The sequence below is a fragment of the Pelecanus crispus genome, chromosome 10, assembly GCF_030463565.1.
Source record: "Pelecanus crispus isolate bPelCri1 chromosome 10, bPelCri1.pri, whole genome shotgun sequence".
In the NCBI taxonomy this organism is placed as follows: Eukaryota; Metazoa; Chordata; class Aves; order Pelecaniformes; family Pelecanidae; genus Pelecanus; species Pelecanus crispus.
Window position 1 is genome coordinate 6,560,417 of NC_134652.1, and position 20,726 is coordinate 6,581,142.

The 20,726-nt window shown below is 35.8% G+C and overlaps 1 protein-coding gene across 2 annotated transcripts in view; it reads right to left on the reverse strand.

The window, feature by feature from the left end:
- Positions 1–20,726, reverse strand: part of WDR11 (WD repeat domain 11) — a 44,554-nt gene that overhangs the window by 20,919 nt on the left and 2,909 nt on the right. Inside the window, exons 3-11 of one of the 2 annotated variants that reach the window (XM_075717491.1) lie at positions 17,971–18,124; positions 14,513–14,686; positions 13,181–13,367; positions 11,029–11,194; positions 10,233–10,347; positions 9,083–9,278; positions 7,300–7,403; positions 5,943–6,119; positions 4,051–4,135 (exon numbers count right to left, since the gene is read on the reverse strand). In XM_075717491.1, coding sequence (XP_075573606.1) covers positions 4,051–4,135; positions 5,943–6,119; positions 7,300–7,403; positions 9,083–9,278; positions 10,233–10,347; positions 11,029–11,194; positions 13,181–13,367; positions 14,513–14,686; positions 17,971–18,124 — 1,358 coding nt within the window. Of the gene's footprint in view, positions 1–4,050; positions 4,136–5,942; positions 6,123–7,299; positions 7,404–9,082; positions 9,279–10,232; positions 10,348–11,028; positions 11,195–13,180; positions 13,368–14,512; positions 14,687–17,970; positions 18,125–20,726 lie in introns of both variants that reach the window. The other variant, XM_075717493.1, reaches the window with a different exon arrangement.

Genomic DNA, 20,726 nt, shown 5'->3' on the forward strand with positions numbered 1-20,726 from the left:
ACAGCCATATTATCTTCATTTTTTTTAGTTCAAGCTTTAAAAAAAAATGGGAAGTTTTATTCCTAAGTCCTTGAGTAAAGTTAAAAATTTAGGACCCAGTCCTTTTTCCAGAAGGACCTATGAAAGTTCAACCAGTAATTTCCATCAATATGAGTGGCATTCAACTATTAATCAAAACATTACAGGAATGACTGAATAGAAATCTACAATTGCAATAATGTGTGACACGGCCAGTCTCCGAAGGGTCGTAAATACAGGCAGCTTTTCTGAAATGGAAGAAATATGAATTCTGACACCTTCCTAATTTTTATCTATTATTCTACTATGTTTTTTGGAAAAATCTTTGCTTTGTTATTGCCAGTAGTTATTCACTATTCTCGTTCAAAGACCTGAGGCATTTTCTAGACTTCTTTCATCAGCTCAGACTTAACAGGACAAGTCCTTTTTCTTTGCTGCCAGCTGGCCATCTGCCCATACCAATAAAAATCTACAGAAACCCAAGACACTCATAATCAAAAGGAAACCTTAGCTTAGCTAACTGCTTGCACCTAAAACAATATAATTTTTGTTATTGTCATACATGTAAATTGAGAATCTGAAGACAGTGGTTCAAGTTTTAATGAAGGAAACAAGTAATACCTTCCCTATTGAAATATCTCCATTTGCAAAATTTCCTAATAAAAGACATCTTTGCCTACTAGAATTAAGGGTTACATTCAGCTGTAAACTATTTCTCAGAGTGGATCCACTCTTTTAAAATATGAAATTCAATGATTCTATACATTCAACTTGTCTCAGATATTTCAGGAGTAAGATTCAGTTGTTTTGATTCATGTTTCCAATGCAAACAAATTACAGAGTGTACTGAAGCGCACAAAAACACAAATGACTTTTCTAGTTGGGAACAGATTGTTGTGACTTTATGACAAGGTAGCTGCTACTCATATTAATTATAATTTGAAATAAAACCGTATCTTAAAGAAAACTGTACTAAAATCTCAATCATATTATCAGAAAATACTCTCAGCCTCAAATTTTATTATTTAAAAAGAGTTGTCCTTGTGCTTCAAAAGTATTTGTGTGATCATCATGTCCAAAAGTGAGTATCAGCAACGGAACAAGTTTTTCCTTTTTAAGAAGAGGAAGGTTATGAAAAAGAAATTACAAGTGCTGAACATGGTACAGCTGAGATAACTGTCCATCCTGAAGTAATGGAAACTTCAGAATTCAATTCTGAATACACAGGGTTACACTGCAACACTCCTTACGCTTGTCAGGCAACATGTATTTACTAACACACAGAAATAAATCTAGCACACCAACACCTGTATGACAGAAGTGGTACCTATTTTTCATTCATCTTTCTCTACGTGAGGAAAATTTTTTTAAGGAGGTGATGAATGTTTGCAAACCAGTCTCCCAAAGGGGAGTCAGCTTAAATTCAACTGCTAAAACTTGGATGTAATGCAGTAATTTCCGAGTTTTGCCTGCAGGACATACACATTCTTGTTACAGTGAGATTTTAATTTTAAAAGTGTTGCAACCTTGAACTTGCTGAGCTTCAGTGAAAAAGAATGAGAACAACTGCTCTAGTCACAGTTATCTAGCTATCAGAATAAGCAAAAGTAGCAGTGAGAGGCATTGCAAATGCAGCACGTTCACTGAACTAGAAGCTAGACTGCAGGCATTTTATTTACATATCTCGAATATATTCTTTGCACTGAAGATTTATTATCATCTCCTATCTTACCTCAATAGCTTAGAGTGCTCCACTTAAAAGACAGAACGGGTATCAGACTTAGTCATTTCATGGTTCTTCTAATTCCTCTTAGTAATAAGAATTAAGTGCATTTCTCTGTATCCTGAAGGAAGAAAGACTGACCTCCTGCTCACAGCTGCTTTCAGCCAGCACACATGCTATAGTGTCCCTCTGTTTCTTCCCCTCACTTATGCTCCTAGCAGTAGCCTGATTGTCTTTTCCCCTCTGTTGTGCTCTGAAGCATTTCTGCTGCTTCTTGCCTCGGTCTCCTAATAAAAACCAAATTAAACTCAAAGGAAAATTATTTACTCATAATTCTAAACGTAGTGAAATAGCTAAGTAATAATCATGGACAAAATGAATATTCAAGGTTACTCACAAGTATGAACTATTTTAAATAGAGGATAGCAAAACAATTCACCCTACTCCCACTCACAATACCGAACTGCGAAGTTTAAAAATAATTTCAGAAAAAAAAAAAAATTCAACATGTGACTACATATGTAGCTGCTAAAAAAGAACACTTTAATCTCAGAAAAAAAAAATGTCAATTGCGAGCACCTAGACAACTCAGTGGCCATTACTTTAGCACAGTTGATACGTAGAAGACAGTTGCCACTCCAAAGACCTTAGTTTTATTACATTCTCTTCTTAAACTTGCAAGGCACTGAAAACCCTGCTGGCCTTGAGTTGCAGTTTCAGGGTATTCTCAATTACATACTAAAATAAGGGTGTTCCCTAAAGGTGTATTTTCAGTTAAAACTGTAATAGAGGCACTATCCAATCTATCTGCATTTTAGAGGTAAGGTAAGAATTCCCACTGAAAGAGAAACTGCTGCACTCCAGGAATATTAATTAAAAAAAAAAACCGTACTGTGCCTTATTCTACATTGCTTAAAGCACTCCCTTGAACTTGTAAAAATTATGCAGAAAGTCTCTCAGACCATTAAGAGCAGGACTGAGGGAATTAAAACAAGTATTGAAAAAACTTAGCCACATAACAGCTTATGACTAAACAAAATTCACAATAATTTAAATTTTGTTCTAAAAATACTGTTTGTGCAAGGACAGTTCCTAGAAAGACAACGCATTCAAAAGTTGCAAAACCTTTGCAAAGTGAAAAGCCCAAACTGACAGTACTTCCGATGATACATGAAGACTAAATAAAAGATAAAGAAATATTTTTTCAAAAGTGTATTATTTCCTCCTGTCTCTCCATCTTTTTTCTTTTTTTGTTTCTTTAATCTGTGAAATGTTAGTAGAGGTTTTAATTTCGAATTCTATAATCAGCTTAACGAGAAAAAAAAGCCGTATTCTCTTGTGCTGCATAACAGAATGTAAAATGAAAATAACTTTGTAAGTACTTAACAGTATGAAACAAAAAACTGAAATGGTTTAGAACAGAAAGGCAAATTCTATTCTTACAGTGCCTACTAATCACACCACAAACGTAAAAACACTTATGTGATTTTGGTGGTAGATTCAAAGCAGGTTTACATAATGAATTCTTAGAGCTATCTATTCTCAGACATCTGTACTTTTCTTATCTTTTTGTAGAATGAACAGTAAAATGGATGAAGGCTTCATGCCACAACTCCGGTACAAATTTTTACTAATATTACTAATAAAAATAGGTATTTTACTTTCCATGCTTAAATCTGTCTAGAAATACGCATCCAGCAAGCACCTTGAATATCTTTGCCATTAGTTATCCAAAAAGGTTATGCCATACACACAAATACACAGTACAACAGCTTTAAAACTTACTCTGCTCCTTACTTAGCATGGATAAATACTGAGTCCTGTATTCAGTCTTTAAAATCTTTTAATAATAAAATTATTTTTACTTCAGTTAGGACTAGAACTGCCTCAACAGCAATTTCAACCCCACGGTAAATAAACCTTGGTATACAAACCAGAATTATTTCAAAGGACACAATCTGTGAGTCACAACAGTTATATAAATAAGACACTGTAATAGTTTCTTGTCCTAAAAAGTTTCTTTGTACTACAATGCACTAAAGAAACTGGAAGTAGTTGATATGCATCCTAGATCAGCAGGCACAAATACAATTCAAATATTTAGTTCAATGTAAATTTCACTCTAATTTTGACAGTGTGTCACTGCTTATATATAGCAAAGATACTGTTAAGGTAGACTACTCCACAGGCAATTTTCTTGAGCATCATTAACAATGAAACAAGACAGCATTGCTGGTACAACGCTAGTCAGATGTTTTAATGTTTGTCTCCCAGAAGGGTTATAGTAGGAATTAAAATTAAAATCTTACTTGACTTCACAGGAATGGATGCTTAACTCTTTGTGTAAGAGTCCACTTGTAAGATGGAACACCAGAACAGAGCCGTTACTTGTACCTATAAAGAGTGATTTAAAAAAAACACATAGACTTGTTTTATCTCTTCCACACTTTAGTGAAAATGCAGGATTTACATTTCTCTCAGGTTTTTTGGGGTTTTTTTTTTAATAAATACCTGTAACTTATATTGTACAATTTTGGAAAAGGTATTTTGATTTCTAGTGTTAAACCCCAAATATTAAACTGTGCAAGGCTCTCTCCAGCCAGTGAAATCCATTTGGATCAAGCCATTTTCCTGAACCTACTTGTAGAGCTTGTAGAAAATCTGTTCATTCTTCTTGCATTTTCACAACATATCCAGTTGTAGGAGAAAAGAATGTTTCTTTTTGTTTTGATTCCTCAAGATGAGTAAATGCCTCAAGGAAGAGTATTACCTGTTATCCACCAATACTCCCAGGGGAAAATCATGGGTAGATTCTACTGAATCATTAAAGCAATTCTGCATTCTCATCCCTGAAATAACGACCTCTTTCAAATTACAAATCAGTAACTTAGCAGCTATTAGCTTCAATTAGATCAAATACCTTCTGAAACACTGAAAGTTGCAATTTTCTATTACACACTGGGAAGACTTACTTTTCCTTCTCTTTTTTCTTTATACTCATATCAACTTTATTAAATACAGGGATACCTAAAGAGATGTTCAGGTACCTTAAGTCTAGAATGCTGCAGACCCTGCTGTAGATGCACTTCATACCTACTTACTAGTTTCCCAGTCTTCATATTTCGCCTGTTTTAACAGCTACAGCTTATACAAAAATCAAAAATTACATTTCAGTAGCACCACATCATGTAATGATAGCTTGCCTACATTTTTGAGCACAACTATTGATGATACTTTTAGCTCAGTAATAACAGAAGTATTACGAGAACTGCATGCATACATACATGATTATGGCATTTTCATTACTGGAGTGAGATCCTCTTTGTAAACTCCTGCGTTAACATTTACCTTTGCAATCCCCCTCCCCGCCCCATTCAAAAACCTAAGGCTCAATAGCACAGGCAACCTTAAGAATAACAAAAAACTCCCAAGTCTGACTTGTGACAGGCACAGCCTCGAAGGGCAGCCAAGAATCAACTGGCCTTAGATGTACCAAGAGCAATTTTGAACAACCAAAATCTGGACGTCTAATTTTACAACCTACTACAATCTTTAAATTACAGCATCTATGTGTCTACTGTTCCAGTCCGCTGACTGCAGAGGAAGACAGCAGCCTGTGTGGATACATTGTGAAATCCCTGATGTGGTCTGAAAGAGCATGTCAGAAAAATCAGATATAAATCGGAAGAACTGAGTTAATAAATCAGGTGCTCGCTGGCAACTATTGTAATATCTAGATGAGTTACCTACGTTTGTAACAAGACAAAATAGATTCATTCAGGAAAAATAACGTGCTGTAAGTATATTTTTAAGTATTTTCATCATAACAAAACTACAGTCTGTTAATTTAATTCAGTTATTCTAGGAATGCAGCGCTGCAGAAGTCCCTATTTAGTGATATTCAGAATGAGAGCAGCACATAAAACGCTGAACATATGAATGGACCAATATCATAGTAAATGAAGGATAAATACAAACTTGCTAATATAATGCAATTTTTCAGGTAGCAATATTTAAACCCAAGGCAGTAAAAAAAGAATCCAAAGACTACCATGGATGCAAACTAATACAAGGGTCGCTATTTTTGATGCATTACATAGGATCAAAAAAACAGAATTGTTTCTCTATTAGTTACTATATTTGTATATAATCTAGAATTTAATATTTTCAGAGCAACCAATAAACTACTCAAGATACTTACCAACGGCAAGGACTGGTTCATACTGTTTAATGTTTTTTATCGTAAGAGGTGGGCACATGCGGATAGCAAATGGAGGCAAAGGAAGTCCTGAAAGAAGTCCAGTCAGCAGAAATTTGAGGTGTACTTCTTGCAGAAAAGAACTTTTTAACTGTTCTTCTCCAGCAATTGTGCCTTGCCCTGCTTAAAAATGAAAACTCTTGTTAGTATTAAATTTTAATCTGAGGTGTTACAGAAAGTTATCAGACACAGGAATTTATAAAATGAAAATTACAAATAACCTAACATATATGTTAGCAATGTTTACTTAAAGAGGCATTCCTTCCTGTTGAACTCTGTATGATAAAACCTTTTGAAAGACTGCACTTCAGCTAATTTCTCTGATACTAGCTTTCTTTCCTAACTCTAAGAAGGGAAAAAAAAAATGGAAGGAAGGAAGAGGGGAAAAAAAAAAGTAAGTGCAACCATTTCAGTCTTCTTCCAGAATTCAAGGGTAGTTTCTATTCTTTTTTTCTCCTTCTGTTTTTTTCAAAGTTAGTTACAAATATTTTAAAATTATTAGACCAATTCAAAGACTTACAGAGGTATAACTCCAAACAGTAAAAACTGAGGGCAACCCAAAGCTAGAAATACAGTGAATTTGCTCAGATACAATGAACATGGGCACAAAAAAAGATACAATTCCCCTGCTGTACAGCTTCTGCAGTCAGCTGTACCAGTCCAAGTGATGTAAGGTATAAAATAACAATAGCTATGATCTCATTGACTACAGGAAATGCAGGTAAGAGAAAAATCATGCCCTAAATGCCATCTTTAAACACATGAGATAACGTGCAAAAGAACCTCCCACAGTGGTAAGCTGCCTGCACCTAACAATATAGAGAACTTTTACCAAACCAAATCCAAACCTGTACCTTCGTATCTCTGAGCAGCACTAGTCACTTTTCCAATAAAAATTAGTTTTAAAACATAAAGGTAACCACCTTTATGAAACATTTCTCAATACTGAAGTGTTGGTTGCTATCTAGATTTCACAAAGATGGATATGTCAAGATCAATTGTCTTCATCCGTTTAAGATTACTTTTAAAAAATGAAGGTGTTTTGGCCAAATTCATTTTAAATTACCTTTTTTTTCCCTCGGAGAAAATGAGGTTTCAATATTGGTCCTCAACATAAAATCCTCAAAAAGATTAATTTGGTAATTTCTTTAGCAAACAGACATTATTTTCTTTCAGAATTACTACTTAAATTGCATAGAAAATAATTCTAACATATGTACTTCTTAAGTAAGCTAAGACGTACAATGATTCAAAAATCCTAGAAACGAGTAGCAGTAATATTAGCGAAAGAAATTCTTACCAATCATGTTATCTAACGAGAGGTCTGGAAGTTTGTTCTGGAATGCTCCTACAGGAATTCCACAGAATGAGACTGGGGAATACAAGGGTGATGCACCTGAACTGCTGCAAAAGAAACAAAAACAAGTTCCTAATACAAACTGGATCACCTGTTGACGTAGGTACTCGATTTTGTTTTCTCCCCAGGTTGTTCCTTCAGTATTCCTACCACTTACTAGTTGCAGAGTATTTTGAGATTATTCCCAACATCAACTTCCGTGAACGACTCTACCAGGAGATAATCCCCACAAAAATGTACAAAATTTAAAATAACTTTCATCTTCCTTACAGACATATTTACAAGTAACAGAAAAACAGATGTATTCCTTGTTCTGAAGTGTACCTAAGCACTGAATGGAAGCTTTTAAATATATTGTGTACTAATATGTAGAGCTATGTTAATGAATACAGCTAAGGAATATGCATAAATATTTCGACCTTTAAGAACAGATTCCCAAACTTGGGGAATGGTTTTTGTTACCTACGTATATTTCTTATATACATTCCAGGTGACGAAGCCCATAACTGAAATAATGCCTTTCACCTAAACATATTAAACACAACTGCTTTTACATATGCAAAGCTACAGCAGAAACTTACAGTATTACCTATGTTTACATTCTTGTGAGTTATCTTTAACGGACTTTTGAGTTCAAATTTTAATTAAGACCATCAAATCCAGAAGGATCAAGAGCTAATGGAGGAAGACTCCTTTGAAAACCATTAAAGGCTCTGTGCCAACTAGACATATGCTTTACTTTTCAGTACAATCCAACCATATCCAGAATCCTCTAGGCTCAGTGGTTCTTACATTATTATTACATTTTTCCTCGTTATATATTCATGACAAAAATCAACATTTTAGAAATGAGCCTAAGAATCCAAGAAGTAAAACTCAGCGATGTACGGATCCTAAACAGCTCTCTGGGATATGCATCACAAAGACTGCATCTAACTATTTTTGAGAACACCAAGCATAAAAACATTGTATCACTGATGAACAACAAAAGGATCTATGTTGAAAATCTGGTACTTCTGACACTTAAAAGTGTACTAAGAATTCTCTATTTCTTCTATGGCAGTAAGTTATTTATTTTATTCAGTAGTACTTGAAAGGTTTACTGCAGCAGAATGACCTTAATACACTGAATGTTTAAAGAACTATACTACTTCATATAGTATGCTTAGAGACTGCTGAAAATCTAAAAATCTAAAGGCTTTGTATATAAAAATATTGTTTATACCACTGTATTCCAGCCCACCCACTGTGCGGCCTTATATTGCTCTGTGTCAAATTCACACAAATCTAGCAGAAAACCTTACTAAAAATGTAGTCCTTTCCAGACTTGTTTTGCAGTCCTTTCATGTGATTGAAAGGGAGGGATTCATTCCTGAAGAAAACTATATAGCCTGAAGAAAGCCAAATGAGAAGAAAATGTTCCCCCAAAATAATGTGAATATTCATTCCTCTCTTTTGTTTCCTTATTCCTACCACTTAGTATGGAATGATTTTTTTAAAGAAAAAAGAGTAAATACAGTTCCTTCACTTCCCCAAACCAAGGGAACTAATCTATTTGGATGTTATATTTTGTTCCTCTTCCTTTCATTCATACACATGTATAGCACATGTCACGCTACCATACACAGAAGGACATCACTATTGCTTTTAGAATATAATTAAATACTACATGCCACTTGTAAATGTAACAGATGGAAGCTCTGGTAAGAAAAATAAATCCCATTACCTGTTACGCACATTTCTGCCAGAAATACTGGATTTTAATTCCCAGATCATTACCCTGCCATCACTGACTATGAGAGCTGCAGAATTCTCATTCACTGGGCAACACACCATACTGAAGGGTCGAACTGTTTTTGTTACCCTGATTGCATCACACTGACTTCTTAAATCATAAATCAGCTCCTGAACTGGGTCTGGATCTGTAACATCAATGTCCCACAGAGGACAAACAATTAGAATGGAAAACACATGATGTGATCAATCAACAGAGGTAAATTTGCAGAATGACTGCACTCTTTGGTTGAAATCCACATGCTTCCTTTGCAACAATTAGGAAAAATAATCAAAAACCATATACCATTCATCTTGCTGTACACAACACAGCTTTGAGAAGTTCCTCCAAAATTTAACTCTTGTCTTATTCTACATGAATCTTGCAAAATCTAAAAAAATTACTGTTTCATATCTGGGCAGAAAGTGCATCTGCTCTCCACAATCCAAAACTCATTCAGTTTATTGGTAAACCTGGAAGCAAGTAATGTAGCTCACTAGAAATTACCAAACTGCCAAAACCAAAACAAACTAACCAAAAATATCACTTATTTACATTTACAGAACTATGTTTTCCCTTCTCTTTTCCAGTCTTCTGCATTATATTCAAAAGGCCATTCTTAGTAATATTTCATAAAAGAGATGAAGGTTTAATAATTTAGATTTTAACCTAAATTTAAGCCCATGTTTCAGTTCTAAAATCAATTCTTCCAATTAACCAAATAACTTCCAAAACCTTGTGTTTGCCTGAAAAATGTTTGGGTTTTTGTTTGTTTGTTTGTTTTTTTAAAGATACAAAGAACAAACTAATCATCTTTTATCTAAAACTTTCTTGTATATGTGACTATTTAGCCACCTCATAATTAAAGTATTATTTAGTGATAAAAGGATTTTCAGGCTATTAATATCTTATTTTGCACTAAATTTCAGGGAAGTCAAAAACAATGTTGGGAGAATACAGCATATACAGTATAAGAGAAAAAAAAAACTAGAAGGGCTGTAATTCACCATGCTGTATGAGGCATGATGGTTAATGTTGGTGTTAAAGCATTAATTAAAACATCTCAGAGTTCATTTCTGGACCTTTTTGACAGAAAACTTACCTGGCTCTTCATTTGGAGTTCCAGTTATACTGCAGTTAGATCTGCGAACTCTTAAAGTTATACAACCATTTTCATGTAGGCAAAATAACCCATCACGCTGAAAACAAGGAATTACCTAGGTAAAGAGATACCACATTATACTGGGTTATTAAAATTTTATCCTTTGCAAAGTACACTAATGTATCCTGATGTATAAGCAAGTCACTAAAAATGTTACCATTAATGTAACACCTCAATGTCTTTCTTTAGCTACAGCACTTGTGACTAAGGAAGTTAATTAATTTGAGAAATTAATTGAAAGGTTTTGTTTGAATTGTTTTTTGGTTTGGGGGTTTGTTGGTTTGGGTTGTTTTTTTTTTTAATTAATGTACTCTCATAGATTCTTTTTAGCTATCACTTTAAGAAACACTTTATTTTTTTGTATCAGAATTCATGATTCCAATAGAATAAAGATGCTTTAGTAAGACCTCAGACTAGACTTAGCCGTCTAATTAAGTAAAGGCAGATGCTCAGAGAACTAGTCTTAACTTGTGTGTAAGCAGCTTAACCACCAGAGAACAAAATGTCCTTTTTCCACCCTGGTAACTTTTGTAACACCACAAAATAAAGTGGGTTTGCTGCAGACTTCAGAAAACTAAATTAAATAATACTTGGTTCAGAGGACATTTTTCCCCCGGTGATCTAACTTCTTTTCATCCTGTAGAACTAATCAAAACACAACTAACAGTGGGTCATGAACTTACATATGATCTTAATAAACTATTACAATGATAGAAACCAATCAAATTCTCATTACCTGTAGGAAAGGCACACCTGTTCTTTCAATTGCAATCACACCCACTGTCTGATTCACTTCCAAGTCAAGAATCAAAATTTCTCTGGGATACAGTAACAGCATGTAGTTTCTTTTGGAAGGCAAATATGACAACTGAAGACAGTCGTTGAGTGTTACAGATTCAGCACTGCAAAACATCAGATATAAACTTCAATCAAGTTTAGTTTCAACAAATACTTCAAGTTAAAAATAAAATTAACAGTATAAATTTGCCTGCAGCTGCGGGTTTTGTTTTGGTTTTTTTTTTTTTCAAGTATTCCCTATTTTCATCACTACGGAACTTGTAGATTTCCATTTAATTGCTACAGCAGTGCAAAGCATCACTGACCTTTAAAAGACACACACTCTGTTGACTTTTGTCTAAATAAGATTATAGAGTAATTTTAAAAATAATATGTAATTCAAATGGAACAAGTGTAATTCTTGCACATCTCAAATACAAAGCAATTCAATTATGAACAGTGCTAGCTGCCATGATATTTACTGGCATTCATGGGAAATTACCCTTAAACATATCGCTTACTTCAGTTTTTATATTACTATGCGTATTACTTTATTTTGAAATGAACAGAACTAGCCTATCAAGAATACCAGTCTTCAAACTTAAAGAAAATAGCGAAGAGCAGGAATGTTCGTCATTTTGTTGATTGCTAACGGGAGACTGGCTGCAAGGTAAAGAGGTTCATTAGGTACATGCAATCCAATGAACTGTATAGAAGTATATAATATAAGTCACACTGAAGAAAAACATCCTCATACTGGTCTCAGGTTTGAAGGTCTCTTAAGTGATTTAATGTATCATCCCTTTGAGGGGTTGGTTTGGTTTTAATCTCCTCATTCTACCATGCACCAAGCCTCCCTTACACTCTTCTTGTATCTCATTCCTTGCTTCAGGAGTAATATTCACCTTCTCTCTGCATTCACTTTCCTGACAATCTCCTGCTCCTCTTCCCTCAAAGTTTCCATAAACTAATATAAAACCAGATAAACCACTGCTGCTACAATTTTTTCTTCCCCTTTTCCCATTCTGCTCTTTTTCAGGTGTTCTAGATGGAAAAGGAGGGAGAAAAGAGAAGACTATCATACCCTTAGCAATATTCATATACAACTTTAAAATGCAATCAGAAGAATGCAAAAAAATGGTATCTTTGCTGATTTGCTGTTATTACAGAGCATACATAAGGCTGCAGCAGCATGTGTACTGTCTCAGTACTTGCAAATCAGGTGTTTAGTCCAACGCGGTACAAATTAGGCATTACAGAACACAAAATGACAAGATCATGCCCTTTAACTTCATACAAAAATCACAATTTCTTAAATGATTAACAAAAGAAGTATCATCAAGTCTTCTCCCCAGTTTGCAATTTCAACACCTTACTGAAACAGAGTATAAATTTCGTATCTGCACTAAATTTTGGTGTTGAGTGCTAACTAATAATACAGTCCGATTAGTTTGTTCTCAAATTTGCTAGACACTCGAGAAATACTTCTATTACTCAAATAGAAAGTACGAAAGGAAAAAAAGAATTACACCACGCAAAAGTGGTCTATAAAATTCCTAGCAAAAAAAACCCTCAAAATGAAATGACTTCAGTTTTAAAATGTCAGCAAATAGACAAATGTATAAATTCTAATTATATTTATACACTATTAACTTAAAAAATGCCTCCTACTGCATCACCATGTACATCAGAATGACAACTCTTCTCATGTATCAGTACTAACAGAATTTTTATTCTCTTATTATATCCCTCCTCATTCCACAATTGAAATGAATTATGTTAGCCCATTTTAATCTTTTTTTTTCCCACCTAAGAAAGATGTTTCTGAATTTACACCTGCATGAAAATCTGTTAGCGAAGGGAGAACATTATGTCATTAACTTATGTAAAATATGCTGAGATGATATGGCTGTTTTTACGAACAGGACTGGATGAATGACTGTCAATGTTATATCCTTACATAATGTCCTCATATAGGACATCCAACCATCTGCCTACCCCAATGAATTTTCTTTTTTAAAACTAATTATCTTATAGACTTTAATCTAATTACATCTGTAAAATACACAGGTATACAAAACATTATCTGAGAAGAAGTATTTGCAACCTACCTTGGTTTTTCATTACTGATTAAGATTTTTACTTTATCAAGGGCCTTTTTGGCCCCTGTAGCAGCAGCCAGCTTGTTGTGAGAAGGACTGGAATGGGGACTAGAGATGTAAACTTTCTTCCCTGAGCTGGCAGGAGCTTTGGAAGGAGAGAAGTCGGAGATGAACACTATTCCTTCACTGGTGAGCACTGTACCAAGAAAAAATTTTTTATTATAGCAAAATACAATCTGCAATTTGATTGTGGTGTTCCATTTTAATGACATTTTGGTGGGGAGAAATATTAACAACTTTCATAATACTGTATTAGGTAGAAAACTCATGATTCTAGACAACAGGCACCTTCTACTGAAAGAACTACAGATGGTCCATTACAATTAATTATATCCACAAAATTCAGTTTTTCAAAATGAAGTCTATGCTAAAAAAATACTGTGGGGATTACTGGCAGAAACATCTTGTTTCTTCAGTACAGTTATTCTCTCTCATTGACTATTTCTCTTTAAGCTTCACAATGCAAACAGAAGGCAGGGTTGCCCACATTGGCTATATCACCATTTTTTGTTCTCATGCAGAGCATGGCTCAAAGAATCATTAACTCGCATTATTTATGTTGCAGCATAAAGATTCAGGTAAGCTGTAAAGATGTAGCTAAGCTTTTACTACATGTTTATGCAAAAAAAAAGCAGCTCTTTTTTTTAGGTTGAATGGTATGGCAGATAAAAAAGACAACCACAAAGCCTGGAACCTGCACTGTCTCATCAGGAGTGATCAAGGGAAATTAAAGAATAAAATGGTGACTCTCTTATTTCTCTTAGTTTCTTTCTGCTAAAATGTCAATAAATCTGCACTACATCCCCCTTAACATTTGAATTGCTTCTGAAACTGATGCTCACACTCTATTCCTTTTAAAAAAAATCCTTTCTGTTGAAAATACCATTTATGCTTGGTCTACTCATCTCACTGGATTCTCCCTCAGCATCCATGCTTTTACAGCTTTTCATGTCAGTTTAACAGGGCTCTCTACACTTGGCTTCCTCCAGCTCCCTATTTACATGCTGTCCACCTTCTTCATAAAGGCTCAAACATTTATTTTCAAATCTCCAACTTCTCTACTCATGCCTGCTTTCCCCCACCCCTCACACAATGGCATCTTATTTTAGAAGATTCCACATTGACCAAAGACTCCCCTGTCTTTGTTCTGAGACTTCTTCTTGGCATTAATGACATTATTCTCTCCAATCCATTTCTTTAATCTCAATATTAACATTTTAGTTCAACATTTTTCCTGGTCTGCCACATTCACATCACACTATTTTATACAGGCAAACTTACAAGCCAAGTGTGATGGATCGAAGGGGTCAAATGAAAAAGACAGAATATTTTCAGCATAACTTTTCTTCCAAAGTTTGGTGCCCGTGTCTGCATTCCACAGTACAATATAGTTAGGTGGATGAATAGCAAGCAGTAAATCTCTAGAAGCATCTTGATTCCACAACCACTGCATGTCTGTAAAAAGAAAGAACAAACAAACAGTGAAATTAATTTTCAAAAAAAGTTTGTTCTATTTTAAAAATATTTTTCTTCTGTAATACCTCATCTTTAAAGAAATGAATAGTGACCTGTTAGTAACAAACCGCTTCTATTTCACAATTCTAAAAAGTAAGTTCCTTTTACGGCCTGAATTTATGTTTTTAACAAGCAGCAATACACTGGGTTACACACGTCCACACACATGCACACAACCCACATCCAATCTGAAGAAGTCAGATCTTTTCATCCCGTGAATTCCTACCTGAAACAACATACTGTATTGCACAGAACCACTGCAGAATCAAAATGAAAAGAACCATACAACATCCTGACTAATATTTGGAATGACATCATTGTCCTGGTTTTGGCTGGGATAGAGTTAATTTTCTTCCTAGTAGTGGGCATTATGCTGTGTTTCAGATTTAGTAGGAGAAGAATGTTGATAACACACTGATCGTTTAGTTGTTGCTAAGTGCTGCTTACACCAGTCAAGGACTTTTTAGCTTCCCATGCTCCGCCAGGTGCACAAGAAACTGGGAGGGGGCACAGCCAGAATAGTTGATCTAAACTAGCCAAAGGGCTATTCCATACCATACGGCGTCATGCCTGGTATATGAGCGGGGGGGGAGTTGGCCAGGGGGGAGCGATCGCTGCTCGGGAACTGTCTGGGTGTTGGTTGGTGGGTGGTGAACAATTGCATTGTGCATCACTTGCTTTGTATATTATTGTATATTGTTATTATTATCATTACTATTTTACTTTATTTCAATTATTAAACTGTTCTTATCTCAACCCAGGAGTTTTCCCTCACTCTTACTCCTCTGATTCTCTCCCCCATCCCACTGGGGCAGGGGGAGTGAGTGAGTGGCTGTGTGGTGCTTAGCTGCTGGCTGGGGCTAAACCACGACAACCATGAACCGCACACCATCCCAAATTAATATCTGAGATAGTATCAGTACTGGACCTGGAAACAAACATCTTCTCCACTTCCAATGCTTTTTAACAGAGCGCCGTAAGTTTAAGAGTAAAATGAATCTGAGTGTAACAGACAATCAAGAATACAAGTACAGTACTTAAATGCTAAGGTCAATCTGAAGAGGTATGGCTGCCAATCATCACAGCTGGGCACCATTTAAACATTCAAGATAAAAGGACATAAAAGACTATGTTTTCTGTCAATAAGAACAGGGAGCCACCTCTTTTATTAGAAAGGAGCTGTGTTAGCCCCACTCCACGGGGCAGTGTTTTAGACAATAGAAAGGGTCAGGCAGGCAATGGATAAAGTCCCCCCAGTCCAGCTCCTACCACTCACTGCATGACCTCACCAACTCGCAGCTTCTCTAAAGGCATGGTCATATATAAAGATGTCGAAAAAACTTCCTTCCTCAGCCATTCTTCTGTTTTATCAATTCAGCTGTTTCAGAGCTGATAAGTGCTTCTCGCTGGGTTTCAGAGAAAAAAAAAATGCAACATGTGTGTCCATCAGTTACACTGTAAGTTAACAAATGGTTAACTCCTTCCCAGGTGAACACAGAGTTTGGATCAAATAAAGAAGAATGCCTTACACTGAAGCACCACTTTTCCCCTCATTGAAACAGCGGCTCCAGCTGTTATCCTACAAAGCTGTTGCAGGTAACACACAGAGAACGAGCAGATCACTTGGGTGCTCAATCTCTGTATTTGCACCATTTTCTACAGACTTGTAAAAAAAACAGCCAGAGGCCTCAGAAAGAGATGGAAAGGAAAAGAAGCTGCTTTTGTTAGACATTATTGCCGAATGAAATCAGGGACTGAGGATGGAACGGAATTTTAATTCTATTGCTTATTAACTTTTTTTCTTGCCCAGCAGATTGGAAAGGCTTCATTGGGTCTGAAAACCTGGAGAAAACTTCAAATGGCATGGTGAAAATTCCACCAAACATTCAGTGAATCGGTGTCAGGAGTAAATAAAATGCTATTTATAACACACACACAAAAAAAAAGAAATAAAACTGTTAAGATTAACTGCAGTCAATGGAATAAATTTTCAATGTCCCACTATCAGACTTGCAGACTTACAATATTAGAATCACAGAATGCTTTGGGTTGGAAGGGACCTTTAGAGCCCCCCCAGCCCAGCCCCTGCAGTGCCAGGGACAGCTTTAACCAGCCCAGGGTGCTCAGAGCCCCGTCCAGCCTGGCCTGGGATGGTTCTGGGGATGGGGCCTCCACCGCCTCTCTGGGCAACCCCTTCCAGTGCCTCACCGCCCTCACTGTAAAACATTTCTTCCTTATAGCCAGTCTAAATCTGTTCTTCTGTAGTTTAAGAAAACATTACTCCTTGTCCTGTCACAACAGGCCTTGCTAAAAAGATTGCCCCCATCCTTCCTATCGCCCCCTTTATGTACTGAAAGGCCACAATAAGGTCTCCTCACAACCTTCTCTTCTCCAGGCTGAACAACCCCAACTCTCTCAGCCTGTCCTCGTAGGAGAGGTTGTATTGTACCTACTTTCACAGGATTTATAAAAACAGAATAATAAGGAAAACAAACAACCTAATTTCATAAGTGGACTTTCATATAATAGAATTCAAAATTAAAAAAACCAGTATAACACAAGCCTCATCACAAGTTTTTAAAATAGTCCAAATAAAGTATAAATTATTCTTAGAAACTCATTAAGGTAGTTTCTCAGGGCAGGTGGCAGAAGGGAAATGTTCTAAATTTCTCAAAAATTTTTAAATTGCTCAAAAAAACTTTCTTTCTCTAGTTACACTGCAAATGCATGTTATTGTACTAGTATATTTGATCAGAAGTAGCTATATAATGAACTATTTAAACAGTTGTCAAAGTATATGTGCACAATCAACACTCTTAACTTACAGCAGCATAATACTCTTAAAGTACTACACCGCTATTGACAACATTAACATTCAGGTGCAACGCAAACTGCACTACATCCCCAATTCAAAAGCAGGAAGATGTACTTGACACTGTCAATATTATTATTTCAATCAATAACATTAATAACAACAGATTGTGACTTCTTTTCAGAAGATCTTCGAAAATATTACCACAATGAATTAAACCTCACAGTGTCTCTCTGGGAGACAGTAAGTCTTGTTTACACAGAACCTGAGCAGACAAACATAGAGAAAGCTAGTAACCCCAACAGTAAAATTCAATGGCAGAACTGAGCCTAGTTTGCAAAATGTAGGTGATGGATTTGTACACAATGCCCCATAAAATAACTTCTATACAAACATCATGCACTATCATTACCTTGAATTGGTTTTGCATGTTCTTGTATTTCACAACGAGCGGTTCCTGTTGCCACATCCCATACAATTATTTTGCCAGTAACATCAGCAGAAGCTAAGCGTAAAGAATATGGAGAGCCAATATTGTGATGGTAATTTTCTTTAGCCCACTTAACCTGAAGATACAGATGAAAATTGGGCAAAGGAAGCAAACATATATAACAAGGACAGCATACTTCATATTTTTCAGATGGATAAACAAGTAATAACTCAACAAAAAAGCACAGTAATAGTTAATGTTAATAGCATCTGTGTAAGCATACCTTTAAGCTACCATCAGTTGTGCAAATTTAAGGTATGTTGCAACTGTGCTGCATGACTGCATGGTTGCTATTTTCGAATTACATAAATCAACAATCCTTGTTCCTGAAGGTAACTACAACAATCCATAAATATATGTTATGTATATAAAAAGTTTACTCAAGTGTTTAAAAGAAACTAAATGGCAATGTTTAGGGTTCTGTGGGCACCTACAAACCTATACCCACTGATTTCCAAACAACTGAAAGTTAAAAATTTATGATCCAACTTTTACACACATCCTAAAACATGTCATTTTCCTCATCTGTCAAACATAATTATATTATGGTACTGAGGAGGAAGGCAGGTTAGTCTTTCATCTATATGTTTTCTCATGTCAAGCTATTGCTGGCATTTGCTATCTTTTTGGTCCTTTTCAGCATGTTGCCACCACCAATTTCCACATACCACTTTCTGGTCAGGGATTTCAAGCTGCATGGGCTTGCAATTTGGCAATACTTATGAAAACCATGTGGCCTGAAATTTGAAACATTCTGCCTACAAGTCTGGCGAGATTATAGGGAGATAACACTGACTCCTCCTTTATCTATTCGATATGGACTTGTTCTGCTATCTGCTTTAAAGGTGAACTTCTGCCCCTAAGAGAGAGTGAAGACACTAACAGAATAAAGAAATCTTAATGCTAAGCTAATGGGAGTTTTCCTACTACAAAAATGATGCTGTAGCTAGCCAGCTAGCTGTGTGCTGTCACAGTACCTGACAGAAAGGGTGAGGCCAAACACAACACTTTTTGCAAATATTGAAAGCATGACATTAAAAAAATAGAGATAGAATTATCATTAGGTACCACTAACTGTGCAACATGAATTAGATTTATAACAGCATTCAGAGGACTGTAGCAACCTTTGTGTTACCCTCTCAGAGGTGTGACCAGGATGCATCTCAAAAGCCGAGCTGAATAAATTAAACAAACATTACACATGCACAGCAAGCAGTCTTCAAAGAGCTCTAGCTATAAACCCAAAGTGTGTTTCTACCAAAATAACAAAGAATTCTTGGGAGACTCTCCTCTACCTGCAGATTTCAGAGTTGCAATTCCTGCTTCCCTGCTGTTCAAAAAAATTACCCATGAGGATACCTGCATGTAGCTATGTAGCTATTAAAAAAGTAATTATAGAAACCTGCAAAGCTGTTTCTTCTTCAGTTAAAAAAATGTATTACTTTGAAGCAAATTCCAAGTCTGGAAAGCTTCATTTCCCAAGGGAGGAGCTGTCACAACGTTATGAACAACAAAAAGGACACCTTTACACTATCAGTCTTAACCAGAGCTCATGAAGCTGTCTAACGCTGCAAGCCCTCTTTTCTTATTGTAGTTGCACTGCTCCAACAAAGCCCCACACATGACCTGATCCTCTGCTAACGGAAATGATTTTCTTACTGTATTGGTCACTGCCTCTCTACCTTGACTTGAAAATATAGCAGCATTGGTCAGAAACAGGAACCATAGGTGAAGTTTGGTTTTTTTTTTTTAATTTTCAGAATCTATCTCACCTGATTTAAAGAACCTTATTATCACCATTTATTAACACATCAGAACAGACACAAATGTTAATTTCTAGCCTCACATTTTTTTGATGGATCAAAAAATTGTTCCTGTAATTACATCTCCTTTCATAAAAGTACTCTTTCAAGTACTCTTTGTAAAGGTACAAAAAAAAAAAAAAAATCAGATATAAACCACTCCATACAAAGTTATCAGTCTCCCACAAACACCATATGAATGTATGGACAGCTAGTATGGATCAATTTTCAGTGAAACCATTACCTATTCCAGACACAGTTATGACAGCCAAAGGCCAGGAAGTATTTAAAGAAAAATAGTTCAACAGACTGCGAAGGATTATGGAACAATCCCTTTTCTCTTTGCTTTTTTATTGCAGATAGATAGTTGTGTGTTTTGAAATTTTTCAGATCTGAAGCATGAGGTTTGGGGGAGGCTAAGCGTATGCTTTCCCAAACAAGTTGCCGAAAGGCAAGCAAAGGTATTGATTCACAGAGTGCCACTTAACACCGTGGTTGCTGTCGTGTACGTACCTTTGCTCTGAGATAACAGAAATAACCTCTCCTCACTTAGAGTCAGGAAAGTTGCCTCACAGTTGTCACCAGAAAGATTATTCATATCAGCAGCACAAGCTCTAAGCTGAGAGCAATGTTTGGGCAACCCTGACAATCCTCAAAATTCAGTGAAAGATTTAGGCACGTATACAAACATGCTGGAAGAAATCAGCTTTCAGTCTTTTGTGACATTTTAGCATTATTTTTAAACATGCCACAGCACACAAGTCTCAAAAAATGACATGAAGTATCTATTTTGAAACTAACCCTTCTACCTTCCTTTTTGCCAGTCAGTTTCAAAACTCTCTCTAATCAAGCAAAACTAATTCCTAAACCTTACAA